Source organism: Buceros rhinoceros, unplaced genomic scaffold (genome assembly GCF_000710305.1).
Source record: "Buceros rhinoceros silvestris isolate BGI_N320 unplaced genomic scaffold, ASM71030v1 scaffold23589, whole genome shotgun sequence".
Lineage (NCBI taxonomy): Eukaryota > Metazoa > Chordata > Aves > Bucerotiformes > Bucerotidae > Buceros > Buceros rhinoceros.
The window spans coordinates 8,856-9,958 of NW_010432464.1; the positions used below are offsets into that span (position 1 = coordinate 8,856).

At 58.4% G+C, this 1,103-nt stretch overlaps 1 protein-coding gene across 1 annotated transcript in view; it reads right to left on the reverse strand.

Moving 5' to 3' along the window:
- Positions 1 to 1,103, reverse strand: part of TMEM108 (transmembrane protein 108) — a gene marked incomplete at its 3' end in the record, with an annotated part of 15,393 nt that overhangs the window by 7,717 nt on the left and 6,573 nt on the right. The window contains exon 3 of the mRNA XM_010143799.1: positions 892 to 1,103. This exon is cut by the window's right edge and continues 6 nt beyond it. Within this exon, the coding sequence (XP_010142101.1) occupies positions 892 to 1,103 (212 nt within the window). The remainder of the gene's footprint in view (positions 1 to 891) is intronic.

Genomic DNA, 1,103 nt, shown 5'->3' on the forward strand with positions numbered 1-1,103 from the left:
TCACTCGACAGCTCAGCATAAGCACACCCCACAACAGCCAAACCCCAGAGAGTGCATCGTCCCACCCTGCTGGTACAACCCAGCTGAGCGGGGCACACCCCGGCACCCGCTCACAAGCTTTCCCACTATTTCCCACGTGTTTTCAGACCCTGAGGCAGCTCTGGAACCAGCCTGCCCTTCACTCGACAGCTCAGCATAAGCACACCCCACAACAGCCAAACCCCAGAGAGTGCATCGTCCCACCCTGCTGGTACAACCCAGCTGAGCGGGGCACACCCCGGCACCCGCTCACAAGCTTTCCCACTATTTCCCACGTGTTTTCAGACCCTGAGGCAGCTCTGGAACCAGCCTGCCCTGGTCCTGCAGGTGGCTGGCTGGCCGGGGCCACGATTTCAAACTCCTCCAGCAGCTGCAAAGTCAGAATTGAGAGGGAAGAAACCAGCACTTTGGTTACCAGACTTCAAAATCTGCTAGTTCATGAACCGCCTGCAACGAAACCCTCTCCTGCACTGGAAACGGTGTCAGTGGTCCCAGCGGTCGTTAACCTTTGGGCTAGCAGTGGCCTTTTACGGCCCGGTTCCAGGGCAGCATGCAGTGTTCCAGATGAAAGGCTTGTCCAGCCTGGTGCTACATCCTCGAACGGAGGGCCCGGAGAGACTCCGTGATTCCTAACGGCCACGGAACAACCCAACGCGTCGGGTGGAAACACCCCAGCCCTGCATTCTGAATCCGAGCCATTCAAACGGGACGGGGTGATCCCCGCCTAGCGACTGCTCCTCGCCCACCTCAGGCCGCCCTGCCCCTGTCAGCTCTCCACCCGCTCCTTCAGTCCCGGGCCAAACGCTGCACTGTAAGGAAAGAGGAAGCAAAATAAAGCGTCGATTAACTTACAACAGGAGGATATGGGTACGCTGATAGCCAGAATGATCCAGGCAATGTCCATCTTGCTGAGACAGATGGTTGCTCTGTGCTGGGGTTTGTCCCCCTCGGTGACATGGGAGATGTTTCCTTGCACCCCGGGTTTCCAGGTCCCAGCAGGAACCAGTCTGTTTAGGAAGTTCCCAGTGGCGGGGGTGCCAGCCGTGGAAACGGAGCTGGACAAC